General features: G+C 47.4%; 1 protein-coding gene across 2 annotated transcripts in view; it reads left to right on the top strand.

Moving 5' to 3' along the window:
* LOC142464234 (SITS-binding protein-like) overlaps window positions 1-21,670 on the top strand; it is a 104,991-nt gene that overhangs the window by 15,789 nt on the left and 67,532 nt on the right. For both annotated transcript variants that reach the window (XR_012787623.1, XM_075567640.1), the window contains exon 2: window positions 13,220-13,391. Coding sequence is in view for 1 of the 2 variants with exons in the window: in XM_075567640.1 (XP_075423755.1) it covers window positions 13,220-13,391 (172 nt within the window). In the remaining variant the exon portion in view is untranslated. The remainder of the gene's footprint in view (window positions 1-13,219; window positions 13,392-21,670) is intronic.

Raw genomic sequence — 21,670 nt, 5'->3', positions numbered from 1 at the left:
TCACTCTTAGACTCACTCTCAGACACACTCTCACTCTCAGACACACTCTCACTCTCAGACACACACTCTTTCAGACACACACTCTTTCAGACACACACTCTCTCAGACACACTCTCTCTCAGACACACACTCTCTCTCAGACACACTCTCTCTCAGACACACTCTCTCTCTCAGACACACTCTCTCTCTCAGACACACTCTCTCAGACACACTCTCTCTCAGACACACTCTCGGACACACACACTCTCTCTCTGACACACACACTCTCTCTCTGACACACACACTCTCTCTCTCTGACACACACACTCTCTCTCTGACACACACACTCTCTCTCTGACACACACACTCTCTCTGACACACACACTCTCTCTCTGACACACACACTCTCTCTCTCTGACACACACTTTCTCTCTCTGACACACACACACTCTCTCTCTCTGACACACACACTCTCTCTCTCTCTGACACACACAGACTCTCTCTCTCAGACACACACACTCTCAGACACACACACACTCTCTCTCTCTCTCTCTCTCTCAGACACACACACTATCTCTCTCAGACACACACACTCTCTCTCTCAGACACACACACTCTCTCTCTGACACACACACTCTCTCACACACACACACTCTCTCTCTGACACACACACACTCTCTCAGACACACACACTCTCTCTCAGACACACACACTCTCTCTCTCAGACACACACACTCTCTGAGACAGGATACAGTAGAAGGCAAGGCGGTGCAACTGCCCAGTGGTGAAGATAACAGACCAGGACCACTCAGATAACTGCAAAAGCTTTAATGGCTCAAAAGCAACATAGACCCACTCTTATGCGTTTCGCACGACTTGGCGCGCTTTGTCAAAGAGTACCAGGGGGTGTGGGGCTCCCTTCTTTTCCACTCTCTGACACACACACGCTCTCTGACACACACACACACACACTCTCTCTCTCTGACACACACACACACTCTCTCTCTGACAGACACTCTCTCTCTGACACACACACACTCACTCAGACACACACACACACTCGCTCAGACACACACACACACACTCATTCAGACACACAAACAGACTCGCTCAGACACACACACACTCGCTCAGACACACACACACTCGCTCAGACACACACACACACTCGCTCAGACACACACACACTCGCTCAGACACACACACACACTCGCTCAGACCCACACACACTTGCTCAGACACACACACTAGCTCAGATACACACACACACTAGCTCAGATACACACACACACTCGCTCACACACACTCGCTCACACACACTCGCTCACACACACACACACACACACACACACACACACACACACACACACACACACACACACACACACACACACACACAATCTCTCTCAGACACACACACTCTCTGACATGCACACACACACACACTCTCAGACACACACACTCTCTCAGACACACACACACTCTCTCTCTCTCTCTCAGACACACACAGAGAGAGGGAAATCTTATCGGGGGGGGATCGAAGCAGGTGCCCTCCGTAACTGCTGCTCGGTGTAGGGAGAAGGAGGACTATGTAACTGCGCAAGGGGGGGGGGGGAATCTGAGCAGGGGGGATCGGGGAAGATGCCCTCCTCCGAAACTGCTACCCGGAGTGGGGAGGAGGGCCGTGTAAGTGCACGGAGGGGGGAGGGGCATAGCAGGGGGAAATCGGAGCAGGTACCCTCCACAACTGCTGCCCGGTGTGGGGAGGAGGAAGAGAGGCGGTAGTGAGGTGATACTCAGGTCCTTAATCACCTCAGGCGGCTGCTGCCACACACAGACAGTGACACACAAACACAGTGACGGTGACACAGACAGTGACATACACACACACACAGAAACACACACACAGTAACAGTGAGACACACACACACACAGTGACAGTGAGAGACACACACACACAGACAGTGAGACACACAGAGACAGTGAGACACACAGAAAGTGAGACACACAGAGACAGTGAGACACACAGAGACAGTGAGACACAAAGAGACAGTGAGACACACAGGGACAGTGAGACACACAGAGATAGTGAGACACGCAGAGACACACAGAGACAGTGACATACACAGAGACAGTGATAGCAATACAGACCGGCGCCTCAAAGTCCAAAACTGAAATGAGTCCAAAGATGTGCTGCAGTGTCCAAAACGCTGATCCGGTAGAAGGACTGCAAACTCCACAACAGCACACGTGGTATCATGCAAGGGAGATAAAGAGAAAGATCATAGCGTGACACTGCAAACTGTAAAACATATAACTCATACAAACAGGACATACATGACAAACAACACTAACAGAAAGGCTGACAATATAACAGAGATTTATTTTGACAATACTAAAAATAAGAGAAGCTTTGGAGCGGGTCTAGGATCCAGTGTGGTAAAACTGGAATCCTACTTACAGCAATCCAGAAGGGTTCAAGCGGTGTGTATACTGTGCAGTTCTTTAATCAGCTTATCCTCGGCGCGTGGTGCTGCTGTAATGGCCGCCGGCGCTTCCTCCGGTTACTCTCGGGCTCAGCGTCCCTGCAGGCCAAACCTCGCGAGATTTCTCGTCCGTGACGTCACTCGCTAGGTGGAGCTACTCGCCGCCGCTTTTTCCTGTAGCGCACTTCTACACCGTTCGCTCGAGCTCTGACTGGGTGCTGTGACCTGCTCCTTTGATGCTCTCTTCCAAATGATCTCTAAAAACACCCAACGCGTTTCGTGCGCATGCGCACTTCTTCAGGGGACCTGAAGGGGACCTGAAGAAGTGCGCATGCGCACGAAACGCGTTGGGTGTTTTTAGAGATCATTTGGAAGAGAGCATCAAAGGAGCAGGTCACAGCACCCAGTCACAGCTCGAGCGAACGGTGTAGAAGTGCGCTACAGGAAAAAGCGGCGGCGAGTAGCTCCACCTAGCGAGTGACGTCACGGACGAGAAATCTCGCGAGGTTTGGCCTGCAGGGACGCTGAGCCCGAGAGTAACCGGAGGAAGCACCGGCGGCCATTACAGCAGCACCACGCGCCGAGGATAAGCTGATTAAAGAACTGCACAGTATACACACCGCTTGAACCCTTCTCGATTGCTGTAAGTAGGATTCCAGTTTTACCACACTGGATCCTAGACCCGCTCCAAAGCTTCTCTTGTTTTTAGTATTGTCAAAATAAATCTCTGTTATATTGTCAGTTCTGTTAGTGTTGTTTGTCATGTATGTCCTGTTTGTATGAGTTATATATTTTACAGTTTGCAGTGTCACGCTATGATCTTTCTCTTTATCTCCCTTGCATGATACCACGTGTGCTGTTGTGGAGTTTGCAGTCCTTCTACCGGATCAGCGTTTTGGACACTGCAGCACATCTTTGGACTCATTTCAGTTTTGGACTTTGAGGCGCCGGTCTGTATTGCTATCTCTGTGTTTTTCTAACTGTGTTTGGGTTAGGTTTTCCTGGCAGCCGTCCTATAGATAAATTTTCCACATTGTGTTTGCATTGTATATATTCACATATTGTTTAGCGCTAATCACACCACCCTTTTTTCTAGATACACAGAGACAGTGACACACACAGAGACAGTGACACACACACAGAGACACTGAGAGTGACACACACACACACACACGCACAGTGACAGTGACACACACACACACACGCACAGTGACAGTGACATACACACACACACAGTGACAGTGACATACACACACACACATACAGTGACAGTGACACACACACACACACACACACACACACACACACACACACACACACACACACACACACACACACACACACACATACAGTGACAGTGACAAACACACACACACACACACACACACACACACACACACACACACACACACACACACACACACACACACACACACACACACACACAGTGACAGTGACAGTGACACACACACACACACACACACACACACACACACACACACACACACACAGTGACAGTGACACACACACACAGTGACACACACACAGTGACACACACACACACAGTGACAGTGACAGACACACACACACACACACACACACACACACACACACACACAGTGACAGTGACACACACAGACACAGTGACACACACATACAGTTACAGTGACACACACACAGACAGAGACACACAGTGACAGTATCAGTCACACACAGTGACAGTGCCAGACACACACAGTGACAGTGCCAGTCACACACAGTGACAGTGCCAGACACACACAGTGACAGTGCCAGACACACACAGTGACAGTGCCAGACACACACAGTGACAGTGCCAGACACACACACACACACACACACACACACACACACACACACACACACACACACACACACACACACACACACACACACACACACACAGTGACAGTGACACACACACACAGTGACACACACACAGTGACACACACACACACACACACACACACACACACACACACACACACAGTGACAGTGACAGACACACACACACACACACACACACACACACACACAGTGACAGTGACACACACAGACACAGTGACACACACATACAGTTACAGTGACACACACACAGACAGAGACACACAGTGACAGTATCAGTCACACACAGTGACAGTGCCAGACACACACAGTGACAGTGCCAGTCACACTCAGTGACAGTGCCAGACACACACAGTGACAGTGCCAGACACACACAGTGACAGTGCCAGACACACACAGTGACAGTGCCAGACACACACACACACACACACACACACACACACACACACACACACACACACACACACACACACACACACACACACACACACAGTGACACACACACACACAGTGACACACACACACACACACACACACACACACACACACACACACACACACACACACAGTGACACACACACACACACACACAGTGACAGTGACACACACAGACACAGTGACACACACATACAGTTACAGTGACACACACACAGACAGAGACACACAGTGACAGTATCAGTCACACACAGTGCCAGTGCCAGACACACACAGTGACAGTGCCAGACACACACAGTGACAGTGCCAGACACACACACACACACACACACACACACACACACACACACACACACACACACAGTGACAAAGACAGACACACACAGTGACACACAAACACAATAAGCCCACCTCTGAAAACACACACAAAAATAAGGCCTCTCCCCCCTTGGGGTGGGTAAGGTGTCTGGGAGGGGGTATAAGGGGGCATGTGGGTTACCTGGGGCCCGTGGATGGGCTTCTGGAGCTGCATAGGTAGCCAGTGCAGCTGAGAGACTGGCAGACCCGCGGAGCCTAAAGGAAGGGACAGAGGGGTGGAGCCTAAAGTGAGGGACAGAGGGGCGGAGCCTAAGGAGCCAGCATTACTGGAGGAGAGAAGGGAGGGGGGCATTGCTCAGGAAAGAGGCGGGCCAAAAAAAAAATCTTGGCAGAGTGACAGCACGGCAGCCGGACCAAATGATTTCGCGGGCCTTACATGGCCCGTGGGCCGGACGTTCCCCACCCCTGCTATAGTGGCTCAGCCCCACCTCTAGGGAATAGTGTCCTGTACAATAGTGGCTCAGCCACGCTCTTATAGAGTATTGTCCTTGTATTGTATTATGTGGTATAGGCTCAGTCCTCTAGCCACTCGCTAGTGTCCCTAAAGAGTTTAGCCTAAGGCGGGATCAGCGCCTGATGACCGGTGTTGGTGCACTTGTTGTTACAATATACCTTCTGGTCACGGCGGTGACCGGTACCTCTTCACAAAGGATCACATGCCTCCGACCCTTGACCTCCAGATGTCGCGGTGTCCAGCCGTCTGGTCCCAGATGACTGCAACCGGCCGCAACTCTGTGCTTTGTCCCTAACTAATGTATAGTAGGGTGACAATCACTTTCACTACAGGGCGTCCCTGCAGTACAGCAGCCTACTGTGACTCAGGGGATGCTCCTATGGGCCTGAGGGGATAGCTGGCCTATGCAGGCGGGTCACTGACCCCCTGCACTCACACTACCTCCTTCAGCTCTGTCCAGATCTCCTCTGACTAGCGTGGTCTCTCCCCCACGCTTCCCTTTCCTGCTCCCATCATCCTAGCCTTCTGATTGGTTCTTTACATCAGGTGACTGCCCAGGAGCTCATGGGAGTTGTAGTTTCTCGACGGAGCCTCTCTGCCTTAATCTGCACAGACACACAGCTATTGCATCAGCCACTGCCTGTCTGACTCTGCTCTGACACACTGCAACACTGTTGCAGACACTCCACAGGCCTCTCACTGAACAGTGTCAAACACCAACTGAACACACATATGAGGTTCCTACCACATCCTTACATATATATATATATATATATATATATACACACATATATATATATATATATATATATATATATATATATATATATATATATATATATATATATATATATTATACTGTACCAGATTTATTAAAGGAAGCATTTAAATTAAAACCAATGAGATTTTCTTGATGCATAAATCAAGTGCAGTGTTTTTGCTCTAGTGTCGACCTGGTTTTGCAGTTGGGAGACTGCTAAATGATCCCCCAAAAGCATTTCCTTCTTAAAATGACACATGGCATTATACATTCTTGCTGTGGAAAATCTAAGAATGATATATATATGCTTATTATTGTGCCATCTTTTTGACTATAAGATGTTAAAAACGTATGGTGCTGTATGTTCCTATTTACGCATTAACTACTAACATTACTGTGATGGTAACTTTGTAACAGGCTATAATAATACACCAAAAATAACTGGGTTGGACTGAACGAGGCTTAGATATAAATAAAATGTAGTTTATTCCTTGAATAAGGTGAACTCAGCAATATAGTACAATTTAACAGACAAGAAGGTAACACTTACGTTTTGGGTTGGGAAATGAAGAAGTATCAGATAGCAATTCTCCAGCAATCAGGTAACAATCAAGATGTAATCGAAGACAAGTACTGTAGGATTGACAACAGTTTATATATCTTTGTAACCCTATTCTTAACATTGAGTACAGGCCATTGGAGATCAATTATCTGTAGCCAATCTCTAACGTGGGAACACAGGTTAATCCATGCCTGAGAGCTAGTTGGCACATGCGTCCTGGGACTCTGAGGGTCTCATTTCTGTAGCCCCACATTTAAATCAGAGGCGCCAGCCAGTCTGCTAAATGGAGTATCTGGCAGGAGATGCTTTGTTTGCAAGTGTGAGTTATGACACTCACAAACTACTCCAGCTTCACGCTTCTCCGCCTTCCTGTAAACAGTTGGAGTGCTGAGTCTTTGATCAGGGGCCTGTTTCCCTGACCATTTGCATTCCTTAGTAGGCAGGAATCTGCGCGGGCATTTGCCCCCGCTTTGAAATATTGTATGGTTCTGAATATACACACATATTAAAGTACCCGGTTCTGGTAGGTCCAGCGGGTCCAAACTTTTCAGACCTTAATGCCGGAAGTGGTACATTATAGGGTCCAAGTTTCAGACCGCTGCGACCTTCGGAACCGGAGATATACAAATATCACATAAACCGTTTCATATTTTATTATAAACATCTCCGCTATAAAGAAATCTCCGTTTTTCACTAAATCCCCATTGAAAACAACGGGCTCCGCCATTCTATGGGACTCGGCAAAATGGTGCCTGAAAAGGCGGGAAAATTAAACAAAGGGCTATAATCACTATTCAGCTATTAACCCTTGCCCTCCCGGATGGATCCCAGTGTTTGTGTGGTGCAGACACTGACATGATGATATTACATTGGAACAGGGGAACACACATTTACATGTTATGGCAAGGGTAAAACCACATTCCTGGACCGCAGTCCAGTTAACCCCTTGCCTCCCTGGTGAGGTCAGGGGGTGGCTATATGGGGTGCAACCCCTTTAATACCGGGCCAATACCCCTCTCCCTCTACAATTACCCAGTAATATTATATGCATGATCACTTGTATTAGATATGATACAAATCTGGCATAATTAAATTATACAGTAGGCAGTATAGATATCTCACATAAAATACAAAAGTTCCTATTAACATTATTTTTAAATGTGAATATAAAATGAAAGAAAAAAAAAACATTGTAGAAAAATGGGAGCTGGTAAAAATATAAAAATAATCATAGGATCTGCAAAGAAAGGAAAAACATTTTTTTCTGGGGTGTTTACAAGGAATTGACAGGTTATTCCTCTCTGAAGCGACAGTGTATTCTCCCCATGTACAGATGCAGTGGCCGTTACCCGACCATTTTTCGAATTTTTTCCCCGAGATCTCCCGGAGACCCTCGCTAAATTTTCCGCTACAGACTAATGGCCCATCGGATTAACACAGCGGGGGTCCCTACCGGGGTCTGCCTGTCTGTAAGAGACGTGCAGTAAGAGAGATGCTGAATCAGTCACTCTACCTGCATGTTTCTAACAGGCGATCACAGGGGCTTTATTTTATTTTAATACCACAGTATTGTAGCAGGGGGTCTCTGGAGCAGAACCGCATATTGTAGATTTCAGGTCCGGGGACCCCCTACTTTCCGAGTTACAGGCCCCGTTATGAGGTGCCGGTATCCCTGCCATGTTAAAATCCTCCAGTCACATGACACGGAGTATTTTAACATTGCAGGGATACCGGCACTGTAACTCGGAAAGCAGGGGGTCCCTGAGGCTGAAATCAATGCGGTTCAGCCCAGGAGACCCCCTGCTCATGCACACTATGAATAAAAATAAAATGTAAGCAGCTTCATTACCTTAGCGGCTAACCGCTAAGGCAATTAAGGGGTTAAGGCAGACTACCAGGTTAATTGGGGGTAGAGGGGGTGACTGAAGCGGGTAATACCCCTTCATTACCTTAGCGGTACGAACCACTATGGTAATGAAAGGGTTTATCCCCTCTGACTACAAACCAAGGCCTGGCATAGTGACAGCTCATGCCCACAGAGCATGGGTGTGCCACTGTGCCAATCAATATTTTTTTTTTTGGCTTTTTTTGTTTTATGGCAATGCAATGTGGTTTTTATTTGATGCATATACTGTATTTATTTTTTTGCAGGTTGCCCATTGTCTGGCATAGTGGCAGCTCATGCCCACAAGGCATTGGTGTGCCACTGTGCCAATCAATAGTTTTTGGGGGCATTTGTTAGCTTAAAATGTAATGTGTTTTTAATTTGAGGCTTGTTTTGGTGATTGGCAGGTTGTATATTGCCTGGCATAGTGGCAGCTCATGCCCACAGGGCATGGGTCTGCAACTGTGCCAATCAATTGGTTTATTTGCATTTGTAATGGGTTTTTTTTCTATGTAATACTGTGTTTTATTTTGGGCCTGTTATTTTTTTAGCTTGACCATTTATTGCTATGGTGGCAAAGCTTGCCCATATTTATGGGTGGAGGGTGGGGTTTTTGCCTGGGGAGGTTGGGTTAACCCCTTAATTACTATAGTGGCTACTAACCGCTAAGGTGATTAAGGGGTTAGGGGCCATTAGTATGTATTTTTTAATTGCATTGTTGTTGACAGCGGAGGACAAGGACGGTGATGGGGATGAGGACGCCCTGCAGGCTGGCAGGGGTTAGTGCAAGTTTTATTTACTTTATGCTGCTGGTTTATGTTTTATTTTAAATGGGCAAATGCACTATTATCCATATCTGAATAATAGTAATTTTGCCCATTACTGTACTGTATGTGTTAGGGGGGATGTTGAGGGTACAGGGGGGGTTGTTGGGGGTACACGGGGTGGGTTGTGTATTGGTACAGTAGGTAATTTTATAAGGAACGCCCCAGTTTCTTCTTTTTGTAACAGTAGGTAGTAGGTATTTTAATCTTTATTTGGGGCAGAGGGGGTGAATGAAGGGGGTAGTTGCCACAGGATGGGTGGTCAGGACTCAGTGGTTAGTGGGAGGGGTTAACCCTTTCATTACTATAGCGGTTACAACCGCTAAGGTAATGAAGGGGTTAACCCCTCCCAATGCCTACCCAAGAGACCTAACCACCCATCCTCGGGCCATTACCCCCTTCACTCACCCCCTAATAAACCTGGTAGTGTGCCTTAACCCCTTCATTGCTTTAGCGGTTAGCCGCTAAGGTAATGAAGCTGCTTACAGTTTATTTTTATTCATAGTGTGCGTTAGCAGGACCCCATCTGCGTCACATGACCGGAGGCCTTTAACATTGTGGGGATACCAGCACCCTATACCGGGGCCTGTATCTCGGGAAGCAGGGGGTCCCCAAGGCTGAAACCAACTTTGTTCAGCTCAGGAGACCCCCTGCTCATGCACACTATGAATAAAAATAAAATTTAAGCAGCTTCATTACCCTAGCGGATACCCGCTAAGCCCAGATTGTGGAGTATGGTCACACATTTTACTACAGGTATACACTTAAGGATTTCACATATGATTAACTAGATAAGTGCCGGGCTTCACATGGGCGGCAGGACTCTGGAGTCATCTTTTTCCATTGCAGAGTTGAAACTGTGACTCAAATCGGTGCTGGCGTCCTCTTTAACCCTGATCAACAATTCCACCTTCCACTGAGTAATTGGGGGTTGGGGTGCAGCATCCCCGGCTCCCATCCCAATTATAGTGACATTCACCCTCTTCACTGACACACTCCCTTAGTAGTACTCACACCCAATTAGTGACCTTCCTCTTGTACCCCCACCTCTCTCTCTCTCTCTCTCTCTCTCTCTCTCTCTCTCTCTCTCTCTCTCTCTCTCTCTCTCTCTCTCTCTCTCTCTCTCCCCTCCCCCCACCCCCATATATTTCTCTCACCCTCCCTCACTCTTCCTCCACCATCTCCCTCCCTGTTTTACTCAAGCTCCTCTCCCACTACTTCTCTTACTCCCCTTCCCTCTCTTACACCTCCACCTCTCCCCCTCCCTCTTACACCCCCACCTTTTTCAGCCCCGCGGCTCACGCTCTCCACATAAAGAATTTACGGAAGGCCTTTCAGCACGGCAACCAATCGCATACCACCTTAAAAGCAAAGGCCAATCCGCAGCCTCCTCTCTTATACCCCCACCTCTCCCCCTTCCCTTCGTACACCCCCACCTCTTCCTCCCTCCCTCTCATAAACCGTAGCCCACGCTCTCACTCTAAGAAATAAGCGGAAGTCCTCCAGCTCAACGCAGTGACCAATCACATACCTCCTTACAAATAGGGTTGCCAGGTGGCTTCTCCAAAAATACTGCACAAACCTCAGTTGGTTTGGCTTTTCTCCCCTGCTGTGTTTTGTTAATAGGCATAGTCCTTTGTTTGTTCCTGCCTGGACAGGAAAGTGCGCTTTATTTTGGAGCCAGCAGCCATTAGGAGCCGTCTGTTATTCTCATATCCTGGTAGAAAGTATCTTAATTTTCCCCTCCCTGATTTATGCCATATACCCCAGTTCCCCTCCTTTGTTGTTATTATTTGCCCTTACAATAAAAGAACAGAAAGAAAGAAGGACTCAGTGTGCATCTAAGGGAATGGAGTTAACTACCTGTCTCTAGCACTTGTCCCAGTGTGCAGGGGTCAGAATAACCACACTTCAGACACTCCCATCCGGTGACAAACTTAGGCCCTGACCCACAAAGCTTTGTTAAGTCACTTAACGTGATGTTAACCTAACAACGTCACATTCAAGCCTAACCAAGTATCTCCAAAGAATAATAACGTAGAGTTCAGTCGTGTTTTTCTCCCTAGTTACAGCCCCATGCACCCTAACATCACATATCCACTGAAGTGCATTAAGGTTAACGCGCACCATGCACCCTAACATCACATATCCACTGAAGTGCATTAAGGTTAACGCGCACCATGCACCCTAACATCACATATCCACTGAAGTGCATTAAGGTTAACGCGCACCATGCACCCTAACATCACATATCCACTGAAGTGCATTAAGGTTAACGCGCACCATGCACCCTAACATCACATATCCGCTGAAGTGCATTAAGGTTAACGCGCACCATGCACCCTAACATCACATATCCGCGGAAGTGCATTAAGGTTAACGCGCACCATGCACCCCAACATCACATATCCACGGAAGTGCATTAAGGTTAACGCGCACCATGCACCCTAACATCACATATCCACTGAAGTGCATTAAGGTTAACGCGCAGACTTTACGCTAGTTATCTCATTACTAAACTTGCACTTACGCACACCCAGACCCTATAGTGCGTTTACAGTCGCGAGTAACAGCCCCGTTAGGTATGATTTAACTCACACGGTGTCATTTCCCGACGTTGCATCCTCCAGGCTCTGGATAGGAGCAGCAGTGAGACTGGCGTACCGTCACATTATTGGGATGCAAGGTTATGCTACAATAATGGGACGTTAAGCCTATGCACATGTAATATAGAACTGCAGGTAGCCACAGGATGCGGAGGTGCAGAGCACAGGACTCCACGGGACAGCAGCGGTGTAATAAAAAGATACTTTATTCACACATCATGGTGCAGACAGGGATGGGAGCAAAAAACCCCTCCTTCTCTTACGCGTTTCACGCCTGTGCAGTGCACAGGCGTGAAACGCGTAAGAGAAGGAGGTTTTTTTTTTCTTTGCACCCATCCCTGTCTGCACCCTATGGCTACCTGATCTTCTACTCAACCCTGCAGAAGCACGCATACTGGAAGGCTAAACGGGCATGGTTCACGTGAGTCACTGTACTTATCATTGTACTGGGAGGTATACTACAGGTGCTCATAGGCGTTTTTTTCAGACTGGTCCTTATTGGGAGTGATGTGGTGGGGCTTATATATCTCCATTCACTACACTCACCAGGACATTATACATATGTCTTAGTTATACGCCCACCTATATACCTCACACACTTACTCATATACCATTAACCCAGCTATCATCCTTTTTCAATCAAGAAACTGTTTATTGATCACATGTTCAGTACCCAAGGTCATTAGAGCACTATCATGAACTATGTTCTTTTACCTTAATATAAAACTGCCATTGGCTTTGCCTATAATTCGCTTTGTGGATATACGATAACCTCAGGGAAATAATGTCCATCCCTGATTTAAGTACCATGACATTAGATCCCGGATCTTACTGAGCTTTGTTGATTCAAAACAAAAACCAAGCAGGTTTCTACTGGGTTCCACTTTTTGCATATGTGGTGTATTTGAATTTAGTCTCATGTCTACAAATATACCTGTGTGTAAGAGAAGCAGCTATGTCATTCACTATCTTCTTTTGTGTTCCTAGGATTGCTTTTCTATGACGAACATATCATGGTACGGAGGAGCAAGTCTCAGTGCCCAGCACTGGCCCATGAACAATGTGAATATGGCACTACAGCCTTTTATAATCAGTAACCTGAAATCCAGTCCCAAGGGGTACGGATCGGTTCTAGAAAGATACTTCCTGGGATCAACTGGTAAGAACAACCACATGTATGACAAGTTTTTTCTTTTTATCATTTATGGTACAAATACTAGTAGACACATTTGTACTTCCAGTAATTCGACACAATGCTAACAACATATAGAAATAAACACATATTAGAACAAAGCCAACTTACATTTGTAAAGGAAATGTACAAGTAGCCAGTGACCACAGTGTGATCGCACAAGGAGGTACAAAGTAGCCATCATTTGTTATTTTTACACCCAATGCACCACTACTTTATTAATGTACTGTACAAATAAGACCCCCTTATAAGGCTCTTTCACACAGCGTTCTTCTTTATCTGTATGTGATAAAAATCAATACATTTGTGAGATTTGTGGGTGGCCTGATTTCTCCTGTTGCAGTTATGTCTAGAGTGTACGTGCAACTCTTAAAGAAATAACAGCTTGTGATATAAGTATGTTTGCTATGCTTGTGCATTGGGGTCAAAAAGTATAGTTACCACAGGATCATGTTTCTTAGCTCACACTTCTGTTCAATCAGGGTGAACTAGAGATGATATTCATCAAGGTTTTTTGTTGACTCCAAAATATTATTCTCATTTATTTGTAAACCACCAGCATACTCCACAGCGCGGTACAATGGGGGTACAGAGATGTTATTGCATAAACAGAGTTGCATACAAATAAGGACAAACATGAACTAACAGATAAAAATGGTAATGCGGGCCCTGCTCGTGAGAGCTTACAATCAAAAGGGAATAAGGGACAATGTTGAAGGTAAAGTGGTTTCTCATTGTGAGAAGGAGTGTGCCTCATGATGGAGTTTAGTCCAGCTGCACAATTGGTCCCAATACAGGAGTTTGATGCTAGGGGTATGCCAAATAGGATTCCTTGAACGTGCAGCAGAAGTGGAGGCGTGAGTGAGGTAAATGAGTCGGGCCGCAGTATTTTGGATGGATTGAAGTTAGGACAGACGGACAAAGGAAAATCCAGTCAAGGTGGGGCAAGATGAGTGAATTAGGACTTTATTGGCATCTTGAGTGTGAAAAGGGCATATCCTGGCAATATTTCGGAGGTGGAGACTTTGTGAGGGACTGAATGTGAGGAAGAAGAGATCAGAGTCAAAGATGACCCCTAGACAATGGGCTTGAAGGGTTGATGAGATTATGGTGTTATTGGCAGTGAGGGACAGTTTGGGCAGGGCCGCCAACAGAAATCATGGGGCCCAGGACAAATGAAAGGAGCAGGGCCCTCCCCCCACCCCCGAACCCATAGCACATCTACCACTATTTTGTTTAGCGCGTAACGTTTACTTAACTGTTTTCTTTTTATTGTGATACAGAAAAAAAAATTACAATGCAACCTGTTTATTTTTATATTTTCCACAAAAGACAATGATACCCAATGCTACATCCAATGTGACAAAAGGCCTGATGGGGGGATTCAGTATAGGCCTGGGGGGGATTCAGTATGGGTCTGGGGTATAAGTGTGGGCCTGGGGGTGAGGGGCTAAGTGTGGGCCTGGGGGGGGGGTACGTATGGGCCTGGGGCAGGGGTTAAGTATGGGTGAGTGACTGCCTGGGTGGTTGACTGACTGACTTCCTGGGTTGGTGAGTGACTGCCTGGGTGGGTGACTGCCTGGGTGACTGACTGCCTGGGTGGGTGACTGACTGCCTGGTTGGGTGACATGACTGCCTGGCTGGGTGACTGACTGCCTGGCTGGGTGACTGTCTGGGTGAGTGACTGTGTGGGTGGGTGGGTGACTGACTGGGTGGGTGACTGACTACCCGGGTGGGTGGGTGACTGTCTGCCTGGGTGGGTGGTTGACTTACTGACTGACTGCCAGGGTTTGACTGAGTGACTGGGTGGGTGAGTGACTGATTGGGTGAGTGACTGAGTGACTGGGTGCATGGGTGATTGAGTGACTGGGTGGGTGGGTGACTGAGTGACTTGACTGACTGACTAGGTGGGTGGGTGAGTGACTGGGTGTGTGGGTGGGTGACTGAATGGGTGGGTGACTAAGTGACTGGGTGGGTGAGTGACTGGGTGGGTGACTGGGTGGGTGAGTGACTGGGTGGATGAGTGACTGACCTTGACCGGGTGGGTGCTACTTCCTTACCTGCCAGACGCTTCCCCCCCTGCTTCCCGGGGCGGGAGGTGGGCTCGGGGGGGCGCAGGGGGTGCGGGGGAAGCTGGGTTGGTGGGCGCAGCTCACCACAGCGTTTCCCTCCATCCCACGTGGGGAGCGGGGGGGAGCGGGCCCACAGGCAGCAGGCCGGACACCCTGCTTTCACTGAGAGCTCGGCTCTGCGCATGCACACGGGGATCGCCGGCAAAAAAAATATTTTCTGGTCAATTTTTTTTAAATAAAACAGGCCTGGCCGCGCAGAGGGCCCGGCCGCACAGGGGGCCAACCCCGGCAGAACCCCCCCCCCCCCTTGTTGTTGGGCCTGAGTTTGGGTGTAGGAGTTGAAGTGGAAGGGGAAAGAGTATTTGTTCTGTTTGGACATGTTAAGCTTCAGGTAACAGTGGTACATCCAGGAGGTGATTGCAAATAGACAGTTGGTGACACTGGACAGGAGAGAGGCGTAGTGCTCAGGGGAGGAGGGGTAAATTTGAGTGTTATTGACATAGAGACAATACTAAAAGCCAAAAGATTGTATTTGTTCCCCAAGAGAAGAGGTGTAGAGTGAGAAGAGCAGAGGGCCAAGGACAGATCCTAGTGGGAGCCTAGCAGAGACAGTAAAGAGGAGGAGACACCAGAGAAGACAGACTGAAGGAGCGGTTGGATATGTAGGATATGAACCAGGAGAGGACTGCGTCATGGCGGCCAATGCATTGGAAAGTGTGCAGGAGAAGAGGGTGATCAACAGGGTCAAAGGCAGCAGAGAGAACTAAGGGAATTTGTAAGGAGAAATTACCCTTAGACTTACTGTATCAGTGAGTTGTTTGTTGGCCACTTTTCTTAGAGATGTCTCAGTGGAGGACAGAAATTACATTGCAAGAGTCAAAAAGGGTGTTGGAGGAGAGAAAGTGAGTAAAGCGTTTGTACTGTATACAAGTAGCTTTGGAGGCAAAGGGGAGAAGAAAGAGATGGTGCTTATAGATGTTGACATGAAGAGATGTCATGTCTGATTTGACTTAATCTTGTCTGTAAAGTAGGTGGCGAGGTCTCTGGCCATGAGGGTAGAAGGGGTGCAGGTCTAGTTGGGCAGAGAAGGGAGTTAAAGGTGGTGAATAGGTGTTGAGGGAAAGAGGACAGTATTTGTATGAGTGACAAAAAGTAGGTTTGCTTGGCAAGGGAAAGGACAGTGTTTTAAAACAAAAGTATGAATTAATAGTGGAAGAAATCTGCTTTAGAGAGGGATTTCCTCTGGTAATGTTCAGCAGTCTTGAGGTCTTTGTGTGTGCCACGGTTGTGGCTTACATTATCCAGGGGTGACTTGTGGTGGAAGGAGCAATCTTGTCTAAGATTGTCTAAGATGAGAGTGTACCATCATATAGAGAGGTTGCTATGTCAGGGCAGGAAATGGTGGAGATCAGAGAGAAGAGATGAGATCAGAGAGTAAAAATGTAGAAAATTGGAGGGGTCTAGATCATGTATGTACATGTAGACGTACAGTAGGTGTGGAGGGTGCAGAGGGTAGGGTGAGGCTAAAGGTTAGGAGGTGATGATCAGAGAGAGGGAAGGAAGTGTTAGAGGAGACAGAGCAAAAGCGGGGGAATAACAGATGAAAGAAGTGTCCATTGCAAGGAGTAGGAGAGGTGGTCCACTGGGAGAGACCATAGGAGAAGGTTAATGAGATAACAGCATAAACAACTATTTCACTGAAATATTAAACATTTTATCTTTTTAAGACTGGGCATTCTTGTAATGTGGACGAGATGTGCTTTGGATCAAATCCTTGACTGTGCTTAGTTATTGGACTATGTGGAAAAAAATCCTCTAAATAATAGTGGTACATATCATTTTGTACTACTGTCTGCCCTAAAGCCTCAAAGCAGAATACATCTGATGGTGGAATATCGTGTAAATAAAATGTTTTCTCCTATTTTTTTAAATGTGGACATTGTACTAATCCATTTTATCCCACAATTTTAAGAACATTCATACATTTTAAAAACTGTCCCATTAATAAGGAGTCACGCTGCATTTCAGTTTGTTGGCTGTTTACTACAAATTTAGGAGACCCATGAGTGCAACTTCAGGTCTTCCACAGGTCTCCCAAACCTGCTTCATTGACATCATTGTCATCTCATACAGTTCTTAGGCTGCAAACAAGATCTCTGGGTAGTGACGTGCGAATGAGGACACTGGGCGGGTCACTTTTAGCTTCTTATCAATGTTACATGGTTCCCCTATAGCTATTGTCTGCTGTAATACAAAGGTTGTACATGCTGGAACAAGACAGGACAGAAATGATGGACCACTCAAAAGCAGTTTCATACTTTCAGATTAACCAATTTGAGCTGCCGCATGGTATCAGCCATTAGAGACTTTAGGGGCATGTATGTGATATAGTACAACTTGATAATAGCTGTTCACATTAACATATTGTGTAATAAGTCACAACTCATTCTCATATTTAAAGTATTTGAAGAATATACCCATTTTTAAATGAGAGGAGTTATCCAGCACTCAAGATATTTATTACAGTTTTCCCACATTAGTGCATTATTTTCATGGTCCTTGAGGCCAAATAGTCAAGGACAATTATCTTAAAGATGCTCACACAGGTACTATTGCTGATGTGGATGAGTTTCCTACTGTACATTAATCAACATTGGACAGAAATCTCCTCATAGATGTACTGTATGTTGAACACTCCCAGAATATCTTCATTATTTATGAGACTCCTGTCAACCTCATTCATTCGCATAGTTTCATTGGAATGCCAGCTGTATATAGATAGTACAGTGGATAGGAGAATGGGGAAGCATTAGCAGTACAGTACATTTAGGCAGGAACCCAGACAGCTTTCCCAGGGCTCAGGACTGGAGTTTTCACTACCCCCCCCCCCCGCCGCCCCCCGTTCCCATCCACAAATGTTGGCGGCTTTGTGAGACTCCCCTCTATATCTTGCACTCCCCTTTCTCACACACCTCGCTCTCTCACCCCCCTCAGCCACCCCCTCTATTTCTCTCCCTTTCTCATTCTCTCCCACACTGTTTCTCACTCTCCCTCACACCACCACCTCTCCCCAACCCTCTCTTAAACCTCCACCTCTCTTCCACCCCCAACTTTACCTCCTACACTCTGTTGTACCCCAACCTTTCCCCCCTTACTCTTTTCTTACACCCTGTGACTGGGCCTTAACCCATGTCTAAATAGAGCTCCAAATAGGAAGCCTGTATCTGGCCGATGAGTCCAGCAGGGAGCTGGTTAATTGCAGCTCGCGACAATTAGCCAGTTTCCACCTGGGTCATAAGTCAGGTAGAAAAGCCTCCTGCTTGAACTACAGGGGATCTCTCTAGCACAAAGGAGGTGGGTGCTGCCAGAGAGTGACCCCAGTTAACCAGATCCTCCATGACAAAGCGGTCACTGGAACCCGCCAGAGGGTTTACTCCATGGACAACCTCGACTGAGGGAAAGAGCCCCTGATAACAGGTACCTCTTTGGACTTTGAGTCAGTGACTGGTAAGAGGCCTATCCTATTACTTAGATCCTGGATCAAATGTTATCCCCCTATTAAAAACATATTTTTCATGAGTGCCATTTATGAGGGCTTCTTGTGGAGGGAGGACCTTCTTGAATCCTCACCTCCATTTTGTTTAAAGAGGCCTATCCTACCAGCAGTGCAGATAGGGACTGGGAGAGTGAGTCAGCCCCTACAGGGGGACAGGCTATTTTGTTTGTTTTTGTGCGCTGGCTTAAAGCTGTAATGTTTAAAGCTACGGGCTGAATAAAAGCCAATGTAATTTGCCCTCAAATACGTCTCCCTGGTTATACCTCTGCGCCGGGGCTCATGTCACGTCACTTCTGGTGCGTCAAGAACCGCCGGGCTCGATGGTAGGAGTCGAAGCCGTAAGCACACAACGGCGAAACGCGTAGTTTAGTCCAGCAATACCCAAGAGACGGAACACCGAGAATCCACTCCTACCATCGAGCCCGGCGGTTCTTGACGCACCGGAAGTGACGTGATCCCCGGCGTGGATACAGTATTCTGGTGAAGCGGAGGACAACGAGGAACCCAGGAGATCGCGACTCCCTGTATACCTGTTACCCGCTATCCATTTTCGCCTATCTTGATCATTCAGAGTGTAAGCCTTTATTTGTATACCTATTGTCAGAATATAATACTGTCTACACTATATGGTCTTTTTTTTCTTCCTTGGAGATTGATGGCTGGTGGCTGCTGCATATTCACAGGGAACATCCACCCCTTATAAGTTGGATGGAGGCTTGATTTTGGCTACTTCTATGTGAGTAGTCATTTTTTGAGCTTCATACCCAGAATCACTGTATTTTAACATTACTGTACTATGTGATGTTTTTCATTTTTCTATGACTGCGAGATACGCTCCCCTGGCTTTTTTGGAGTAACAGTTGATGCAAGACAAGTGGAACTGTCTTATTCAAGGGTTGTAGTGTGTCTTTCAGTCTCTTATTCACTTTTATTTAATATAGTGCACTTTGTTATTTGGCACGATTATTTATAATATTTTATATCACCTTCACGTATTACACACTATTAAGTGGTTATTTTATTATTATTATTTTTTGGGGTTTGTTAGAGCGCTATCGAGCACCTTTTTATTCTGTACTTAAGTGTTGGAGAACTGGCAGAAGAGGCGCTCCATAGTGCAGGAACTGCCCACAGTTGCGCATGCTCAGTTGAGGGTAGAAGCGGCCATTACCAGTTTGCGCATGCGCAGTGTAGTTCGTGCACGCGGCCCCAATGCTAAAGAGGGCCATGGGGAACTACAACACCCAGAAGACATAGGGGCAGATATACCAGGTGACACCAGGGAGCCAATAGGGTTACGGATTCCCCTGCAGAGAAGGGTTACATTTGACGCGCTCAGGCAGGAAGTGAGTAGGAGCTGGGACACAGACAGGGGAGGGTGTAGGTGCAGGGAGGCAAGTAGCTCCTTCACTAGGCCACGTTACCCACTAGGCCCCAGCTAGGCCCCTACTCATATCAGATTGTGGCTGCGCTAGGGAAGGCCCCTGCAGTTAGGGACTTTGCCCTTTAAGTAGTTAGTTAAGTCAGTGACACAGCTGCAGTGCTGTGCGGCTCTGACCGGTGTGACCAGTGTGGTCTGGGGCCAGACCTATTTCACTACAGACAAGAGACTGTCTGTAAGGTGATATCATTCAGAGGGAGACATCCTATCAGGAGGAGGACAAAATCGCTAAGGCTTCGGCGCTGGACGCAGACGGATCCTCTTCCTGTGGTTCTGCTGTACCCGGGTGCCGGAGCCCCGGGCAGGTATCATACACAAAGTGCACCAATTATACTCCTCATCTAGTACGGCACTGATCACGCCTAAGGGGTAAGGTTGTGGGACTCTTGGGACACCTGGGTATAGAATGTGAGTTTATGGCCCTAGGAGGTCAGTGTCATAGAGGGACACCAATGCGATGTGTTGATGTATGTTGTTCTTATCTGCACATATAGTAAATAGTCTGGGTATGTTCCTTTGCAACAGGCTGCACTTCTCTTCAGGCAATGTCGTGCAGCATCTCTCTCACTATTACTACAGTGAAAATGTCCCTATCTGAGGCCTTTGCTACAGCACTCAATGTTCACAGTACTACTGGGACTCAGGGAACTATCTGGGACCTTGGGGCAATTCTGGCCTAACCCAAGGGAGCACTGCCCCCTGCACCCTCTCTGTCCAGTTCTTGACTGACCTTTCTGCTCCCAGCATGTAATATCAATCCCTTCCCCTTCCAGGTGAAAACAGCCGTCCCATTGGTAGTTCTGGGTCACATGATCAGCTGGGTGTTGTAGTCCCTGCATAGCCTCCTTATCATTGCCTCCGCGTGCGTTTAGCGTGTTGCGCATGCGCGACACTGTCATGGCCGCCGCTGCTTGCGTCTGCGCATGCATGAACCAGAAAGGCCCTGCACTCTGTAACTCCGCATCTGAGCAAGCGCGAACTGTCGCGCTTACGTGCGCACGCAAACATGGCGGCACCCTGTGGAGGGAGCTGCCGGTGAGCACGTCGCCCTCCCCGCAACATCCCCCTGTAATTGGAGGTAAGGGGTGGGGAACAGGAGAGCGGAGGACCGGAGGGAATACCTGGCTACACAAGAATAAACCAACCTCACACTGATGATACCCATCAAGGTTGAAAC

The sequence above is a fragment of the Ascaphus truei genome, chromosome 12 (assembly GCF_040206685.1).
Source record: "Ascaphus truei isolate aAscTru1 chromosome 12, aAscTru1.hap1, whole genome shotgun sequence".
In the NCBI taxonomy this organism is placed as follows: Eukaryota; Metazoa; Chordata; class Amphibia; order Anura; family Ascaphidae; genus Ascaphus; species Ascaphus truei.
Note: the sequence above shows the minus strand (reverse complement) of the source record. Positions and strands in the feature narration are given on the sequence as shown.